Genomic DNA, 16253 nt, shown 5'->3' with positions numbered 1-16253 from the left:
TGCTATGTTATATAATTTAAATATTTATAATTTAATAACAACAATAAAAAAAGAAGCCGCGAGACGAGCGAAATAAGAGCTAATGCGCATGCGTGTAGGCGGCTAAATTCAAAACTTTAGGCGTTAGCTTTCGGTTGGAGAATCGCGCACTATCTCAAAAACAGATGTCTTTCGATAGTCAGTAAGTATTAACATATATGTATTTGATATAGAACGAATAAGCTGTGAATAAAGTATGTGGCTTAATGCTGGTTTGACGGGCAGTTTATCAATAGCTTGTTGACTGTAAAGCTAGTGACAGCAACTGTTTCCGTTAATAATGCTAGCAATATGGAAACTTGCATTCCTTTATGTGAAAAATGAAGGCATAGATTCTGTCAATGTTTTTCAGGAGGTCCAGTTTATGTTAATTATGTGTGATTCAACAATGACGCTAATGTTAGCGATTCAATGTTTTTAATGGTTCTGGGACTGCTTTGCATCCCCAGAACCAAGAGAGGAGAAGCAGCTTTCAGCATCTATGCACCAAAAATTTGGAACAAACTTCCAGAAAACTGTAAAACAGCGGAAACCCTGACTTCCTTTAAATCTCAACTAAATACACACCTGTTTATAATTGTTTTTGAAATGTAACAATATACTGTCTATTATATGTTGCATGACTTTGTGTTTATGATGTAAAGCACTTTGAAATGCCTTGCTGCTGAAATGTGCTATACAAATAAAATTAGATTTGATTTGATTTAATGAATATGCGTTAATTTGAAAGACTAATTTGATCTGAAGTTGATTTTTGGTCAGTAGAATGCTAACCTAGCTTAGCCTTTAAATTGTGAATAAACACTGATCAAACTATAAGCAGTGTTTGGGAACATAGCAATGTAATTTGAACCAGTTTTAAACAGTATGGAGTTTTAATAAAGGTGGAACTAAATTATACAAACACTTAAAAACAGACTTCGTTGTATTTTCTCAAGGAGAGTAAGACTTTGCTAATCAAATAACTTTCTTTAATAATCTAGTCCAGGTGTGACCATTTGTTGCATTTCCTTAAGTACTGTGAAATAACTATTAATGTACAGTAACATTATTTTTTAAAGTAAATGAGTCATCTGTTTTTTTTTTTCTGGCCTTTTGTTCGTCCAAATAATTTAAATCTGTAAATTTATGTTCTACTTATTGATTCAATATTTTCGTACAGGTGAAGATGGAACCTGTGGATCCAAGAAAGAACGTGTGAGTAAAAAATATTATGGTTTAGAGCTTTTATTTATGGTTATTGCCTGAACTTTAAACGAGTTTCAAGATTTACGGCCTTTAAAAATTAAACATATTTTTTCACATTGATTATGCAAATAAGAAATTTATTTATTTATTCTTCTACAATAATAGATGAATTGAACATTTTAGCCATAATCTATGTTGTATTTATTATATTTTCATCATGCTTTTCTGTGCGAATAAAGACTTAAATGGAAAAAAAAACAAACTGACCTAATGATAATTTGTGTTTTTTTTTTTTTGGTACAGTGAAGGCACCGGGTGTTCCAAGCGACGCATTTCTTCTGTAAGTGTTATAAAGAGTTTATTACAGAAAGTACACATAATCCTTCTCAGGTTTTGACAGTTGAGACAAAAGAAAGTGTGAAACTTTCTGTTTCATTCATCTGACCTTTTATCCATCGATCTATCAGTAATAAGTTATGAGTGAACTTTTGTGCTTGAATTCAAAAACATCAGTTACATACATTTCACACGTAAAATTAATTTCCTAAATTTACATTTTCAGATTTTAAAGGCACCACGGAAATCGTTCCTGCGGGACTCAGAGCAACAAGAAAATGAGGTAAATGAAATGCCCAGGTTTTGTTTATTCTGTTGCAGAATGTTAAATGGTTAAATGTTGTAAAGTAATGATGATCCAAACTGTTAAAAAAAAAAGACTTGTTCAGTTATTTGTATTTTTTTAATCTCCTCTAGGTGGAAACTGCCAAACTGGTTGAAAAGAGAAATTCGAGGAGAGTGAGTTTTGCTCCAGCCAATGATGTTCTGCTGTTTGCCAAGTGAGTGCAAGAAGAAAACTCCTCCTACGTTTCATGTTGAAATCGTTTTTACCCAATCAGCTCGTTTGTTTTTAATAGGGATGCCAAGAATACTTCTCCTGTACGTAACCCTCTTCAAGAGCTGGTGGGAGCAGGTATGCAGAAAAGTTTAGCATTATTCCCTTTTATTCACCTGAAGCATGTTTATAATTATTTTTCTCTTATATCACAGCCACTGCAACAACACTAAACAGGTAAAGAGACCAGTTTAATAAATCTCAGTTAATTTATTTGCATCTGTTTGAGCGTAAGTTTTGTTGTCTTAATTAAGGGTTCAGATGGTGACAGCTGAGGACACAAGCCCACAGATCATGGGTAGGAATATTGTTTTATTTGTTAGAAGTTTTTGGTCTGTTTTTAGTATTTTTAGTAACTCAGCTCTCTGACTGCAGGTATAGACTCCTTGTTGAATGCTCCTCTACATGCTTCTCAACAAAGAATAATGGTGAGTGTAAAATTCAGATGCTGGTCATTTAGTTTTGGTACTTGTAAAGATATTTCTTATCTCTCCGATCTACTCCCAGTGTACCTACTGTAAGGAGGTTATGTCTATGCATGTTTATATCTACTTGTGTAAGGTTGAGAGGGCACCGCACATGAACACGACCCTTCATTAATCATTCAGACTACCAGCACAAAAAGACACAATCAGTACTTGAATATAACTTGAATATCCTGTGAAAATAACTTCATTTTCTTCTTATGAAAAGTTTCTGCTCATATCTTAGAAGATAGAAAGAGATGACCTGTGTTGCTTTTCCATTTTGCACATAGGTTTGTGGTGCATTTCTATCATAGAAAAACCTCCCAAACACCTTATAGCAGAAAATACAGTGGCCACCGTAAGAAAGACTGTCTGTGTTTAATTATGCTGCATGAACTGATCAGTACCTTATTGCAAGAGAAAGCAAAAGAAAGAAAGTCCTACATGTCCCCTATGGCGCTCCGTAGACTAGTTGCCATTTACTTGAGCTGGTGGGGTTTGTAATTGAAAGAAAAATAACAGTGGTGGGTTAAATGTCTAAGTGGCCGGTAAAAAATTAATTTCCATCCCAGGATGAATGAACTAAAGGTGTGACCTGCTATAATAAATTTTCTATTTTATTTATTTTTAAGTGGTATGTTTGCTACATTGCAACAGCCACAAAATTGTTAAACTAAAAAACTTAAGTTTTTCTTAAATATTATTTTTCTCATTTATTTTCTGTTTAGTGATTATTCATTGAGTTTATTTGCTTTCACTAGGTCCACTTTGACAGTGGCAGTGGCATTGGGGAGAATACAGTCGTGTTTTCCACAGAGGACGCCGACATGGACATGACTCACAGTCACACCATAAACATCAACAGTGACGCAGATCTGCTTGGACATCCAGACCATCAAAACTACGATCCGTTACTCTCAGGAGGGGGGAATGTAGCTGATGTTTTCACAGAAGTGCCTCTCAGTCATTTTGTACAATCAACAAATCAGGCGTCCGCATTACTGCTTGATAAAAAAGCGGATTCAAGTGTGGAAACGAGAACGGTTTCTACACTGGCTCCTCTTTTGGATCCTGCCTTTAAAGACTTCCTCGCAAGCCTCTCAAGCACCAGGATGAAACCTTTGACCTCTGACGACATAAAATCATCCCTGGCTGCAGATGTTGATAAAGAAAATCAGATGCAAAAACCTCTGAGCAGCAGGAATATTGGAGAATCCTTTAATGGAAGTGCTTTCCGTCCAGACGATGATGTGAGCATGGACGTGACTGAAGCCCAGACCGGCCGTATTCTGGGTGCCAACGAAGACAACGACGATCCTTTTCGGTGTCTCTTTCCAACTCAAGAGATGTACGAAAAGTCAGAAAGAAAGTCACAAGCCAGAGAAAAAAAACAGCAACAGAGCTGTGAAAGCTTGGAGTCGAACGACCGAAAAGGTGAGAAATCTCACATCTCTGTCTTTCTTGAAGCTTGACGGTGAGTGTTTTTGGACATAATTGTGTCAAAAACCAAAATAGTTACAAACATGGAACGAATATACAGCTCTGGAAAAAACTAAGAGTGAACTCTATTGGAAACCTGGTTATTCCTCCAAATATTAATTTCTGAACTGAGTTAAAACATCAGTATTGTTGTTTCTAAATTAATATGAACTTGTTTTCTTTGCATTATTTGAGGTCTGAAAGCTCTGCATCATTTTCGTTATTTTGACCATTTCTCATTTTCTGCAAATATAAAATTTTTGCTTGTAATTTCAGAGACATGTTCTCAGTATTTCATAGAATAAAAGAACAATGTTCATTTTACTCAAACATAGACCTACAAAGATCTGTGCTCTTAATTTTTTTCAGACCTGCATATAGCTGGACAAATATTATTTAATCTGGTAGTTTTTTGTTTTTGTTTTTTATCTACATTTCTTAACGTAAAAAGTTAACCATTTGTAACCCCTATTGATTTATTTTAGATTCAACATCCAGCTTTTAAAATAGACCAAATAACAGATGTACATATCTATATTTGTCTAAAAATAAAATTTAAAATGAAAATGACATAAAATTTAATAGACTACTGTCTCCACAGCTGTTATGTTAAAATATAAACAAGCATTTAAAAAAAAACATTTCAGTAAACTGCAAATACAATTACTGGAAAGTTTCATACAGTATCTCCACTACAAGTAGGTTAATCAGATTTTTTTTAAAAGTTTTAAACAGTGAATTAATTTTTTTGTTTTCTTTTTCAGCCAATAAATCTTTAAGAAACTTTTCCATCCACACTCCTCTTGAAAGCAATACGGTGAGTTTCAGAGATACCCTCTAAATTTTTTTTTTTAAGAAGTTTAATATGTTGGTTTTTGGAAAGCAGTCAGACATTAACAATTTGTAATTTCTGCTTTTGTTTTGTTTTCTTCTTTTTTCCAGGTTTGCTCAGGTTTAAAACACGACTTCAGAGAGAAAACGGTTGTGTTCACTGCAGATGAGTTTATGGACATCACTCAGACTCTTACAGGAAGCATCGCCGACCGCTCTCTGCTGCAGCACAAAATCCCAACGAATGACGTCGAGCAAGAAAACTACCCTCTGAGTACAAACAGGAGTGGTGTTGACCCTGCAGCTCCTGTTAAACCTGGAGGGGATTTCAGCATGGATATGACTGATGTTCAAAGATCGGATGACGTTTTTCAGTTTCTCATTCCTTCAGAAGAAATGCAGCCTGTCTGTAAAAGTCAGAAAAGGGAAATCTTCAAATTAGGACAGCAGAACATTGATGGACCACAGTCATCTGATCATAAAGGTACAAAAAACTCAAATTCGTTTTTAGTAAAAGGATAAAAGAGCAAAAGGATAAAAGAGCAATAATTTAGAAAAAATGACTAAAACCTGATAAATTGTTTTTAAAAAAATACTATAACTTAAATTGTCATGGTTATAGTTGGGCCTGGCACAATAATCAATAAATCACATGAATTAAAACAAACTCAATAATTTCCAATTTCATGATATATTGTTTTCTTTCTGCCAAAAACCAGTCAATAAAAGTCTCCAGTTTGGAGTTGTGGTCTCAATTGAACTTTTTTTTTTTTAGGATAATTTTGTTTCCAGAGTCTTCATAATTCATTTTATTTGTTGTTTTGTTTATGTATTTTGAATATTTAAAAGGTCTTCTGGTTCCAGTGTTTAAATTTCATTAGAATTTGAAGTTTATTGATCTTTGAGGATGTCTTCTTGCATTATGTCATTATTATCATTGTACTTCCAGCAAATTGTCTCAAAAGAATAATATTATTGTTTATTGCAATAACTTCTGGGACGATTAATCGTCCAGAAACATGAATTATGACGGGCCTATTAACAGCAATATCTATCCATTTTATATCTCCTGAAAAATATAAACTAGTTTTTAATCTTGGAACGCAGTGTTTCAGCTGTTTTGCAGTTTTCAGGAAGTTTGTTCCAGATTTTTTTTTTAAATAAATGTGGAATAAAGCCTGTACTTAAATAAGATTTTATCATTCTGGAAACCAAAAGTTTTGCTATGTTTATTTAATTTTAGTTGCAGAAGAAGACAGTAGTCTCCCATTGCACATTCAGTGATAAAACAGATAAAATTGATTTGATTTATTTTTCTCCTCCAGGTTTAAAAACCTCCTCAAAACTGAACATGGAGCCACAAATGCATCAGTTGATGGTAAATAAGCTGCTTCTTATTTTATTTGCATAAATCCCAGAAATAAAATTAGTACCTCTCAGAATAAAAGCAGTAACATAAGAAATTCGCTTTTGAAAGAAAAACAGGTGTTTTGACGTCCTGTATTTTCTCTGTGACCTCACTTTTATGTTATGTGAATGTTTCTGTTTTTTAGCAAAGTTAAGATGTATTATTTTTTAAAGTCAGTAGTGATTTTAGAGACCAAATCTCTCACTTTTTGTTCTCAGGCCTTTTTAGTTTGAATATTTATAAACAAATATTCACGAGTAACAGAATGCACACTCCACAAAAACAAGATCTTACCAAGTATTTTTGGTCTCGTTTCTTGTGCAAATATCGTAATACACTTGAATTAAGGCAAGACTTTCCAGCAATATACTGGAATACTTGGAATATTTAATAAATGTATTTTATTTAATAAATCTTGTTTTATAGCAAGATTTATGAATCTTGTTATGGAAAACAAATTAACGTTGCTTAAAAGTTAATTTGTCTTCCATGTACTTTTCCATAAATATTAAGGAATTATTTTCTTAAAAGAAGCTGCTACATCTACATTAGTTTTGAATTACTTCAAGTTTACTGAGATATTTGCACTAGAAACTAGACCAAATATATTTGGTAAGTTTTTTTCCAGTGCAGATATCTTTCAATAAATATTGTGTGATTAGAAAGCTGCAGTTGTACTGCTAGTCTGCAAACAGTTAAATACTTTGATGTTTATGAGCTACAGTTGTTCATATAAAATATCCATATCGCTGCAGGATAAAGTTGCAGCTCAAGATGACTACAGAGAAAAAACGTTGCGGTTTTCTACTGGTGATGACTGTCTGGACGAGAGTCACAGCGTACGCATCTCCACTGATATCAAACCGAATCCGCTCCAATACGTCAACATGGCGCCTTCACGCGAGGATAAATCCACCAAATTCTATACAGACGACGTCACAATGGATTTGACTCAGTGCCTCACCACGAATATAGCCACAGATTTAGCATCAGACAAATTTTCATCCTTACTCAGTTTATCAACACCAAACAATTGCGACGCTGATTCAACAACGATGGCTGCTACTTCGGGACCATCTGATGGATTTACAGTTTATCCGGAAGATAACATGGACATGACTGAAGCTCAGACGGGATGCATTTTGGAAGCTGAAATGCTACATAAACACGAGTCTCTTCAGGCTGTTTTACCCACTGAAGTTAAGCATCAAAGTGTTCATGGGAAGGCAGAGAGAAACTTACATCAACAGCATAACGAAGAACTTGGAGCAACAAATTATACAGGTGACATAATGGCAGACAGTTCTTTATTTATTAATATTATAATTAGGTTAAAACGTTCTAAAAGATCTCCAAGCATATGAAATAAGGTCCACCACTAACTGCCAGCAGTAAAAGTGTTGTCAATTAGTGTAAACTGTATTTTTATTAATTTTTTTTTTTTATGTTTACATACAGAAACTTCAACAAAGATCTCTTTAAAGACAATAATACAACGAAACCAGGTGAGATTAAAGTTTTAAATAAAATACATTTGAGTGTCAACTTTTTTTAAAGCAGTAATTACCTTTTTTATAGAAATGTAACAGAAAATTCTGTTTCCTCAGGTTGAGTTTGAGTCTACAGATGAATGCAGAGAGAAAACCGTGAGATTTGATGCAGCTGATGTCTGCATGGATGTGACTCGATGGAGCACAATGGACATTAGCAGTGATTTGCCACTTCCAAACCAGGATTTGGCTGCAAATGAAGAGAAAACCGTAAGATTTGGTGCAAATGATGCAGAAATGGATATAACCAGAAGTCACACGGTGGACATTGCTCATCATTTAAATGTGTTTGTACATAATGAAGAGGATTTGTTACCTGCTGAAGGTGAGAGAACACAGAGGTTTGGTACAAGTGATGCAGAAATGGATGTGACCAGATGCCACACGGTGAATATTACGAGGGATTTGCCTTTGCAGTCTTTCCCAAATCTGACCATTCCTTCAACTGAAGAGAAAACAATGAGGTTCAGTGCAAAGGATGCCGAAATGGATGTGACCAAAAGCCACACTGTAAATATTATGAGGGATTTCCCAAATCTGTCCATTCCTTCAAATGGAGAGAAAACTGAGCGTTTCAGTTCAAATGAAGCAGCTATGGATGTGACCAAAAGTCACACTGTCAAGATTTTCACCGATTTAAAAATGCTCTCCAACCAAAACGAGAACTTGCTGCCTGCTGGTGGAGAGAAGACAGTGCGGTTCAACACAAATGATGCAGCCATGGATATAACAAAAAGTCACACTGTGAACATCGTACACGATTTAGACCTCCCTCCACACCGACACGTGGACGATTTACCCGCTGATGGTGAGAGAACTGTAAGGTTTGGGGTAAACGATGCAGAAATGGATGTGTCCAAAAGCCACACAGTAGATATTAGGAGGGATTTGTCTCTGCGGTCTTTCCCAAATTTGACCATTCCTTCAAATGGAGAGAAAATGGTGCAGTTCAAAGCAAACGATGCAGCCATGGATATAACAAAAAGTCACACTGTGAACATTGTACACGATTTAGACCTCCCTCCACACCAAAACGTGGATGCGTTACCTGCTGATGGTGAGAGAACTGTAAGGTTTGAGGTAAACGATGCAGAAATGGAATCGACAAAAAGTCTGACGGGGAACGTTCTTGTAAATTCAAATGTGTTGTCAGACCAAACTGTCAACCCGCCGCCTGCTAAAGAAAAGAATCTGACTTGGCTGGCAGCAAATGATGTTACTATGGATATGACTCACTGCCTTAGTGCAAATATTGTCAGTAATCCCCTATTACACCCTGTTATGTCAGATCAAAACCCTGAGAACATCAACGATACTCTCGCTAAGAAGGAAACAGACAGTGGGAACCGTGGTCTGGAGTCAAATCCACCTTCATCAACACAACCTGATCTGTTTCAGACGAGCTGTGCCCAGAGCGAGGCTAACAGAAACACACCATTATGTCCAGACTCAAGTTATTTTCCATGTGAAACAAAGGAACCCGACACTGATCCTGAAAATGAATCCTCAAGCTTGGGCTCAGATGGGGGCAAGCCAATAAATAAAACCAACACTGAGGAAATCTGTGCAAGCGTGGATCAAACCGAACCCTTGGCGTCATCCACAGATGATCCACCTCAAGGTGTTTCTTCCACACAAAACCCTCATTCAAAACTTCTCAAGGAATCTGTGTCTGATGAATATCGACCTGAAGCAGAAACGCAGGCCGTATCCCAGAAGATGGGAAGCTCACCCAGTAATGCCGATGTTGTGTCTTCGGAGATGTCCAGACGAAAGAGTTTAGCCGATCTCCACTCTAAATTCAAACGCTTGAGCCAGTTGATAAATGCGGCTCCCGATCCTGCTGCCGTGGAAACCTGCTCAGCTTCGTTGCTTCATCTGGATCCCAACATGGAAAAAAATGCCAATGACGCAGAAGCAGAGCAACTCTCTGCTGCAACCAGTTCAACTCCTTTCTGCTTAAAGACGAAACAGCTCATGTCAAGGCTGTCGGTGGGAGGCTTTAAGCCAAAACTCCCTAAAAGAAACACAGCGGATGAGTTGAATAAATCTGCTGTTAAAGAACCTACAAAGACATTCACTGTCAGCGTTCCCAATCAGCTGAGCCAGTTTGATAAAATCACTGATATTCACGATGAAGAACTTGTTGACTGCGAAGATTTTTCTGAAACGATTGACACCATGACGCCTGACAAGTTCTCTAAGAAAGACAACTCGTCCAATCAGTTCTCCACGTTCCAGCCTTTGGAGGAAGATTTTGCTTATGTGGACGACTTCACGTCCAGCAGCCAGAGACAAAAGAGATCTCTGCCGGAAAATGAAGACGAGACAGAGGAGGATGAGAAGAGAAAGAAGACGTGCACAGAGTTCACTGGAACGGTATGTAGGAAATAAATGTATATTGTATTTTTAGGTTCTTGAAATTGCTATTTAAATTGTTTAAGTTTTATATGTATATTATATTGAGCAACATTAATGAAGTCAAAGTGACAATGAAAGCAAAAAATCTTTTCAGTTAAGATCTTAAATACTGTGGTGCTCAACAAAAGGCACAAAGTTCTTAAAGGGAACTGAATATGCAAAATTCACATTTATGTCTCATCTGCTTCTAAAAAAAAAAAACATCCTGCTGTTTTTGAGGAGTAATTAAATTATTTTTGGTGTCTGAAAAATTTGTTTCCGAAACTTCCCAAATATTGACTAACAGATCAAAGGCCACTGCGCCGTTTCCTAGCAACCCCACAAATCCCAGCCCTTTTACTTAGCAAGCCAAGTAAATCTCCAGCACATTTGGTTAGCTGGTTTTACTGTTCTATGCTGTACAATGACTGCTGGAAAAGACACGTGTTTTGTTGTTTTAAAACTCAGATCTTGCTTCATTTTTGTTAGTTGTGAAGGAGGATCCACTTCTGCTTTTCAAAGTGCCTGTTGCAGCCATTTTCAAGTGCTAGTGTACATGTTGAGGGGGTGTGGCAAGCAGCCTTTTTGGATTTAAAGTGACAAGAGACCTTAGGAGGTCAAATAGGCAGAACTGAGCAGACAGAACAACTTTGTACAAAAAAATTTGATGATTATGTTTTATATAGTCCATTGACTGTTTAATAATACATCCTTCATAGTAATCAGATATTTTACCCTAGAAATAATCTCTAAAATGAATAATTTCCCTACAATAATAACAATGGTATTACAGGTTATAATAAAATAATCTTGGTTTGTTTTTCTTCTTCTACATCTTGTTGGTCTAAAAATCATCACTTCTTGCTCATCGTTTCTTGTTTAATTTCTTCGTAGGCATCTCAGTCTGATGTTGACTATGAAAACAACATGGCCGCTGCTTGTGCACAGACCATGAACTCCCCCAGCAACACAACTAGCAGATGTGAAATTGCATCAGAGTCTAGTAAGATGTCATCGTTTAAAATGAAGGCATTGATATTCTTACTCATCTGTTGTTGTTTTTTTTTTTTTTGTGATTCTCACTTTTGAATCTTTTCTAGCTTTCAAACACAGCCTGTTTGAATCCCAGCTTGAAGACTGCGGCAGTGATGGGCAAAAAGTATGTCCTTTTTGACAAATTTCAAATTGAAAACGTGATTTCCATTTGAAATTATGTATACATCTGTTATTGTTTTGGTTTCAGAAACTCCAAGATGGCACAATCACAGTTTTGGAGTTCTTCAATCTCTTCAACATCGATTTTGTCATCCACAATCCTCGGCAGAGCATCCTGCCTGGCAGAGTACGGTTCAGTTTTGTTTGCATATCACGTGATCTAAGCTAAATTTTGCTTTGATTGTTATTATTTCTTTTGCAGCTTCTTGACAACTCGGATGCAACAGCTTTGGATTTATTAAAAGATAAACATATAAGCCGACCAAAACAAATGGTGTATGAGGCAGATGTCAAGACCCTCACAGAAAAAGTGGAAGGGTATGTTTTTTTTTTTTTTTTTTTTTTTGTTTAATTAGGCAAAGTTAAACATCCCACTTTCCTCGAGGTTCAATGTTTTTGTATTTGTCCCTTTTTCAGGCTGAAGTATCGAATGCAAGATTTAGGAAAACCTCTTAAGACTGTAAATAGATCTTTGTGGGAGGAAGTGAATCACTTCACAGAGAAAGAGGTATTAAAGAATGAATCTTATTTGTTTTATGAGACCGAAAGTGAACAGTTTAATCAGGTTTGTGTGTGTGTGTGTGTGTGTGTGTGTGTGTGTGTGTGTGTGTGTGTGTGTGTGGTGTGTGTGTGTGTGTGTGGTGTGTGTGTGTGTGTGTGTGTGTGTGTGTGTGTGTGTGTGTGTGTGTGTGTGTGTGTGTGTGTGTGTGTGTGTGTGTGTAACCCCTGTATGTTTATCTCAGATCCAGCACTTTGAAATGCCTTGCTGCTGAAATGTGTCATACAAATTAAATTTGATTGATTGATTTATTAGAGGGAGGGAGGGAGGGAATACACCATTAAATGTCTGGAGAAACACCTTCTTGACTAGACAATCAATTCAAAGATAAATCAACAACTTTATGATGTTTTTAAAACATAATATTTTTGCTTTCGTCACCAGCTCAAGTCTTTCGGCGCTAAGCTAAAGGAGAGAAACAACTTCTTCAGAAAAACCAGCAAAGCTCAGAGTCATGAGATGAAGGAGGAGCTCTACGCAAAACTCGTTAGAGTTAATATGGTGAGACGCTTTCCAACAATATCGTTACGTTTGTCTGTTCAGGAACTATTTTTATTTATTTGTTGTTTTTTTCAGGAGGAACAAGAAAAACTGAGACAAACAATCAGTCAGGCAGATGAGATGATTGAAACTCTGGACGGCTGTATCGGCGAATTAGAAGCAGGTACATCACAACATAACAGCCTGCAGTTATTACCAAACTACATATTGTGAACCCTACATAAATAATGAGAGCGTATTTAGTTTTTCACACACCGCGTCTCATTTTAGCTTCAGCTTTATTCTAGTAAAAATGAAATCTGTTGTTTCACACACTGGTAAAAAATCAGCAGCGTTTTCCTTTCATACAGAACTGGATGCAGTTTTGGAAAAAGGCTCCGAATACAAACCTAGTATAAAATCACTAGAGGAAGGTAATTTGTGATAAATCTCATTTACTTTACTTGTTTTTTTCCACTTTACTTTAACCTAAAAAATGAAATTGTGTCTTCTCACAGAAATGTCAAAGGTCACTGAGACTTTGGCTGACCATGAAAGGTGAGTCAAGGTTTTATTCCTCTTTCCATGTAGCTTCATAGAGATGCACACATATTCAGTTCTACTATTTATTGAGTCTAATAAATACTTTTGGTTTGTTTCAGACAAACATCTGAACTGGAGTTGGAGATAAAGAAGAATTCAAGTGAGCTAACGAAGCTGATAGCTGAAGAGAGGAAACTGGAAAACTTCATCGACACCCTGGAGGAGTCCGTTTGTTTTCAGTGGGGCTCATGCTTTGGTGTCTGAGAATATCGAAGATTAATTTGTTTTATTTTATCAGGCTGAATGAATGGAGGCTTGAAAAGAAAGACGACAAGAAAGACAACTCTTCAGTTTTCTCTTTCCTCCACAAGACCATGTTCATGCGGTTGGATTATGAAAAGACCGAGGGTGAGATTTTTTTTAGTTACTTTATAGCCTGAAGCGTAAATATTTAATATTTAAGTGTCACTATTGTTGGTCTTTAAAAAGGGGGTTTATCATTCTCAGTTGAGAAAAATCTGTGATTTAGTTTATTAAAGTTTCACTCTGTGAGAAAAGAAAATATGTCGAAACTTTGTGATAAATTGGGGGCCAAAACTGTTAAGTTGAAAGTAGTCATGGGTTAACATGTTTTATGAAAAACAACTAAATTGTCTTTTATTTTTTCCCCAGTGAACTGAGTCCACATTATGATAACATTGTCTGACTTCATTACAAAAATATCTCAAATGTTTTGGGCCTATTATTTTACTATTAGGTCTCTTTCTGTAGAAAAATCTTTATTTAGCTAAATTTAATCTGAGTACAAGTTACTGGATATTTTTTGTTTTATTTACTGTCAGATTAAAGTAAAAGCAGACAAATGCTGAATAGCTTCTATTTTTAACATGAACTAAAATTAGTTTCATCCATTTGTCCGTCCCTCTTTCTGGTCATTCATATTTCCTTCCTCTTCATTATTTCTATAATTTCTTCTTATTGAAAACATTTCTTTAGGAACCTTCATTTATTATCTAAATGTTTCTTTTAAAGGAAACGACGCTGACAGCCAATCTGAGAGGAAAATAAAAAAGATCAGATTCAAGTTTAATCTCAGTGGTGAGAAAATAATCTGTTTATCTCCAGCTGTAATTTAAATCTGACCATGATCATGTTTGTTTCTAACTTTGTTTAAAACTTTATTTTCTTTTTTTGCTGCCAGAGGAGAAGTCGGAGTGTCACGCTCGTCTGGTTCATAAACTAGTCTCCCAGTTCATTGAGGGAAAGTCTGACTGGGTGGAGAAGTATCCCACCAGGGGCCACGTCCCAAAGGTTGGTGTTTAAGATTTACATTCAGCTGTTGAAATTTCTGTTTGAACTTTAAAAAGAGACAAAAGTGGGAAAAATCCACTTTTGTCTTAGCTCACACTTTTCTGGCTATAAATAATTAGACTGATTAAAATAGGAGCATATGATATTGTGTATATCCGGAAATTGTGCGCATGCGCACAACGTTGGAGGACAAAAAGACTTTTCTTTTACATGGACTTGGCTCCATTTTCTCCATTATACCCACAAAATGAAACCGGGAGGTGTAGGTATTATTAATTTAGTGCAGTGCACCACAGGACATGGAAATTGGCGCAGAAAAACCACTTTTTCCTCTCGCTCTGTTTATTACGTCGGCTACACTATCATAGCAACTGACAGCAACACCTTATGTTCAGGGATTCAACACCAACAAAAATGAGACACTCAGAAGTTTTCCGCACAAAGAGCAGAACATTCGGTCTGTTACGACATTCTGTTTTCAGGCTTGATGCTTATTTTGCAATAAGTGAACGCTGTGTTAGCCTAGCTACCGCTGCTGTTAGCTAAGCTAGCTAAGCGGGGTCTTGTGTTTGAGACGTCACCCTGCAATAGGTCCATATGTTTAACGTTAGGTGAAATAGTTTTCCGTGCTATGTTGAATTAAAGCTGCTAAAGTATGTTGTGGGTTTTCCTGCAGCTTCTCCATGACGTCAGCTTGGTGGTGAGCCGCTGCCGCCTGGTTGGAGACGAGCTGCGGCTCCTGAAGATGTGGGGAAGTCTTCCCTTTGATATCCTCCACATCAGCTGCTGCCAGACCGAGTGAGACCCGCCTCCATTACCAATCAGCCATTTAAACCCCCAGTCTACTGCTAACTATAGGATTTGGCTATATGAAAAATGTTATTTAAAAAAATAGAAATGCTCAGTTTTACTTTATGCCATCTTTTCTGTCTTTGCGATGATGGATGAATGTTTTGCATCATTTCAAAAGCAAAGTTGTGCTCAGTAATATTCCTACATTTTAACCAGGTTCCTATACGTTCTGGAAACATTATCACAAACACTGTGCTTGGCGTCTTTCTTCTTGTTCTTCTAGAATCCGCGTCGTCTTCAGCAGTTTGAAAACGCTTTCCAAGTTTGAGGTGGTCTTCGGTGTCAGGCTGACTGAGCAGATCTGCGTCTTCCATGTGCAAAGCTTTAAAAACCTGATCGGAAACACAACGTAAGTGAAGCAGAGATGCAAATCAACAGGTTAAATTCAGTAAACCAGTAAAATGATGAAATAATTTACGGAGAAAAATGACGTTGAGAAAAGATTTTCAACCTGTGGCTTCAGTTCATTTTCATTTTTCATCCTTGGCTGGAATAACATTATCCTTTAGAAAACTTCTTGATTAGAACTGATGAAAACAGTGATCAATTATTTGTAGAAATTAAAATATTTTGTTAAAAATCTAAAGAAATTAGGAAATTTCTTTAGATTGTATCCTGCTTTAATGATCTCCTCAACCTTGATTCAGGTTTGTTGAAGGAGGAAAAAACTTCAAATACAAACGATAGCCACCTTTGATCTGATCATTTTTCTGTTGTAAATGTATCACTGTAACATTTCAAGCTGTCAGAATGTTTAATAATTGTGGTTTATTTGTAGGATGCAACAGATTGAGCAAATTGTTGCTTCGCTAAGTCCAGGAAGGAGCCTGTTTACGAGGATCATTAAGAAACTGCATAAAACTCTTCTTTCCACGGATCAAAACATCTGAGATTGTATTATACTTTTGGCTGATTTTTTTTTTCTTTGTTTCTTTGTGAATAAAGTTTGTTCCATTGTGTTTAAAAATAATGTTGAAAGTTTCTCTTTTCAGCACAAGCAGTGAAAATATGACATAGTTTTAACAGTAGCATCTGAAAA

The 16253-nt window shown here is 36.3% G+C and overlaps 1 protein-coding gene across 1 annotated transcript; it reads left to right on the top strand.

Moving 5' to 3' along the window:
* Positions 1-99: 99 nt before the first annotated feature.
* knl1 (kinetochore scaffold 1) lies at positions 100-16203 on the top strand. The gene is made up of 32 exons (XM_055054407.1): positions 100-181; positions 1202-1236; positions 1531-1567; positions 1790-1846; positions 1981-2063; positions 2142-2197; positions 2275-2296; positions 2374-2417; positions 2495-2547; positions 3348-4020; positions 4830-4882; positions 5008-5380; positions 6222-6274; positions 7060-7588; positions 7763-7809; positions 7912-10233; positions 11149-11257; positions 11355-11413; positions 11498-11596; positions 11672-11787; positions 11887-11977; positions 12413-12529; positions 12605-12692; positions 12880-12942; positions 13027-13066; positions 13171-13275; positions 13350-13459; positions 14084-14149; positions 14253-14362; positions 15039-15160; positions 15438-15563; positions 15993-16203. Exons 2-32 carry the CDS (start codon positions 1208-1210, stop codon positions 16102-16104), a joined length of 5964 nt encoding a protein of 1987 aa, XP_054910382.1. The 5' UTR covers positions 100-181; positions 1202-1207; the 3' UTR covers positions 16105-16203.
* The last annotated feature ends 50 nt before the right edge of the window (positions 16204-16253 follow it).

The sequence above is a fragment of the Poeciliopsis prolifica genome, unplaced genomic scaffold (genome assembly GCF_027474105.1).
Source record: "Poeciliopsis prolifica strain line A6 unplaced genomic scaffold, Auburn_PproV2 SCAFFOLD039, whole genome shotgun sequence".
Classification (NCBI taxonomy): Eukaryota; Metazoa; Chordata; class Actinopteri; order Cyprinodontiformes; family Poeciliidae; genus Poeciliopsis; species Poeciliopsis prolifica.
This window is presented reverse-complemented; position numbering and strand designations above follow the sequence as displayed.